Source organism: Ceratina calcarata, unplaced genomic scaffold, assembly GCF_001652005.2.
Source record: "Ceratina calcarata isolate Rehan_Ccalc_2016 unplaced genomic scaffold, ASM165200v1 scaffold41890, whole genome shotgun sequence".
In the NCBI taxonomy this organism is placed as follows: Eukaryota; Metazoa; Arthropoda; class Insecta; order Hymenoptera; family Apidae; genus Ceratina; species Ceratina calcarata.
The window spans coordinates 1-220 of record NW_017165498.1 but is presented as its reverse complement, the minus strand read 5'-3'; the positions used below and the strand labels follow the sequence as shown (position 1 = coordinate 220).

Here is a 220-nt window from a genome sequence, read left to right as displayed (position 1 = left end):
GGAGGGACCCGAAAGCGAGAGATATTTGGAGAGAACGTACAAGAAAGCTCCGCAGAAGCCGCCTTTCTCGGTCAACGTGTTCGAGGTGAATCCGTCGACGATCAGAGTGACCTGGCGTTACGTGCAACCGAGTTTAGAGGAGGAGGAGTCGTTGATCGGTTATAGGATCAGAGTCTGGGAACTGGACCAAGATATGAGCACCGCGAACGACACGATCATT

General features: G+C 52.7%; 1 protein-coding gene across 1 annotated transcript; it reads left to right on the top strand.

The window, feature by feature from the left end:
• Positions 1–4: 4 nt before the first annotated feature.
• On the top strand, positions 5–215 carry LOC108626558 (contactin-like; the record flags this gene model as incomplete). The annotated part of the gene is made up of 1 exon (XM_018027285.1): positions 5–215. A coding segment is annotated over one exon (211 nt), but the record flags the coding sequence as incomplete, so codon positions are not given.
• Positions 216–220: the final 5 nt, after the last annotated feature.